The following is a 1,652-nucleotide window of genomic DNA, read 5'->3' on the forward strand; positions in this document are numbered from 1 at the left end:
ACCCCAATAATCAATAATTTGTTTTAAAAAAACTCAATATATCCTTAAAAATATATATATATAATAATTTTTGTATTATTTAATAATTAACCTACCAGCTAAATAAATTACTTAAAATAAACACCCATAAATATAATCAACCTATAAAATGAATAAAATACTTAAAAATACACGTCCATAGATATAAACCTAAATTTAACTTCTTAAAATAAGAAACAAACTGACCTAATATAATCCCTAATTTCCATATTAAAATTAAAAATAAAGTAACATAATATCTTCCCTAATTTCAGCCATTAAACTGATAACATCCTTTTCAGCCTAATAACAAGTCCATGCAATTGAATTGAAATGAGGTGATGGTTCTCTTGAGGGATTAATAACATCCTTTTCAGCCTAATAACAAGTCCATGCAATTGAATTGAAATGAGGTGATGGTTCTCTTGAGGGACCATTACGAATTCGGTGGTTCATGGTTATGTTTTCCTCGATACCCTATAATAACAGCTGCTGTATGACGTGCACTCCTTTCTACATATTTCCTGATGAAGCAGTTTTCCGTTGCACATTTATAATAATTTCTGTATTTCAGAAAGAAATAAATTATAATTAGTGTAAGACAAGAAGAAATAAATTAGTGGGTAATAATTTTCAAAGATTCATTACTCAATATCTATCATTATTAATTTGAAATAAATATCCATACCTTGGATTAGGATTTTTATTGATGTGTTTGGTTCCATATTTCCGCCATCGGTATCCATCATCCACAAAATCATGTTCACTGATTATTTGTAGGACGTGTTCTTCCTCTCCATCATCTATACTCCTGTAATTTGACCACCACCCCAAAAATGAATTTATAAATTTTTTGTACCGATTTTATAGCGCATAAATGCATGCAAATATCCAAAGAATGTAAAAAAAAAAATTAAAAAATCACCTGGCCATTGAGTACTCGACATCAGTAAAATTTGGATGACTGGTTGACAAGAGTTGATTGCAGGGTTTTCCTTGTATAGATGATAGTGCATCAAAACGTTCATCCATTTTCCGTCTGTGGAGACTTTCAAGGGTACCACCAACTGCCATTTTGGGAGGTTGTTGTGGCTTTGGATGTTCATGAACATCTCCTTCGTATTCAATTTTGGTGACTTCCCCACTAAGAAAGCATACTATTCTCTTTTTCATCTGACAGTTTGAAATAGTGGCGAATATAACTGCTGCCTTTAACCGACCTTTTCCCGTACTTCCTCCACTTATATCCGTCGTCATAATATGACGAAGCCATATCTTGACAAACTTTGAACCCTGAATCATTCTCAGGACTTGAAGGCTGATCCTGATCACACAAACAATGTTTTACTCATCAGATATCACTGGTGGATGACTCTGCCTGTTCAATGGACGATTCATATGCTATCAACACTGTCAAAAACTAAGAAAGGTTTATAATGGTCAGAAAGTTGATTCTGCAATAATTCTAATCTTTTTTTATTTGAAGTTAAAATTAACTTTTGATTCTCATTTAACCGTGAATAAAAATTATGTAATTTATTTTATTTCAGAAAAAATCAAAATTTATAAGGGACGTAGGAGAGTGAGAGATTATTTATAGATTTGATTTAAAAATAGAGTTTCAAGATATTTTG

At 31.3% G+C, this 1,652-nt stretch overlaps 1 protein-coding gene across 1 annotated transcript; it reads right to left on the reverse strand.

Annotated features, from left to right (window-relative positions):
• Positions 1-454: 454 nt before the first annotated feature.
• Positions 455-1,320, reverse strand: LOC149201243 (WRKY transcription factor SUSIBA2-like). Its single transcript, XM_089401237.1, has 3 exons — positions 944-1,320; positions 707-829; positions 455-581 (listed from the first exon to the last, which is right to left on the reverse strand). Exons 1-3 carry the CDS (start codon positions 1,318-1,320, stop codon positions 455-457), a joined length of 627 nt encoding a protein of 208 aa, XP_089257363.1.
• Between the last annotated feature and the right edge of the window lie 332 nt (positions 1,321-1,652).

This window comes from Pinus tabuliformis, chromosome 2_1, assembly GCF_031772625.1.
Source record: "Pinus tabuliformis cultivar Carrire ecotype Pingquan chromosome 2_1, CPIR1, whole genome shotgun sequence".
NCBI classification, from domain to species: domain Eukaryota; kingdom Viridiplantae; phylum Streptophyta; class Pinopsida; order Pinales; family Pinaceae; genus Pinus; species Pinus tabuliformis.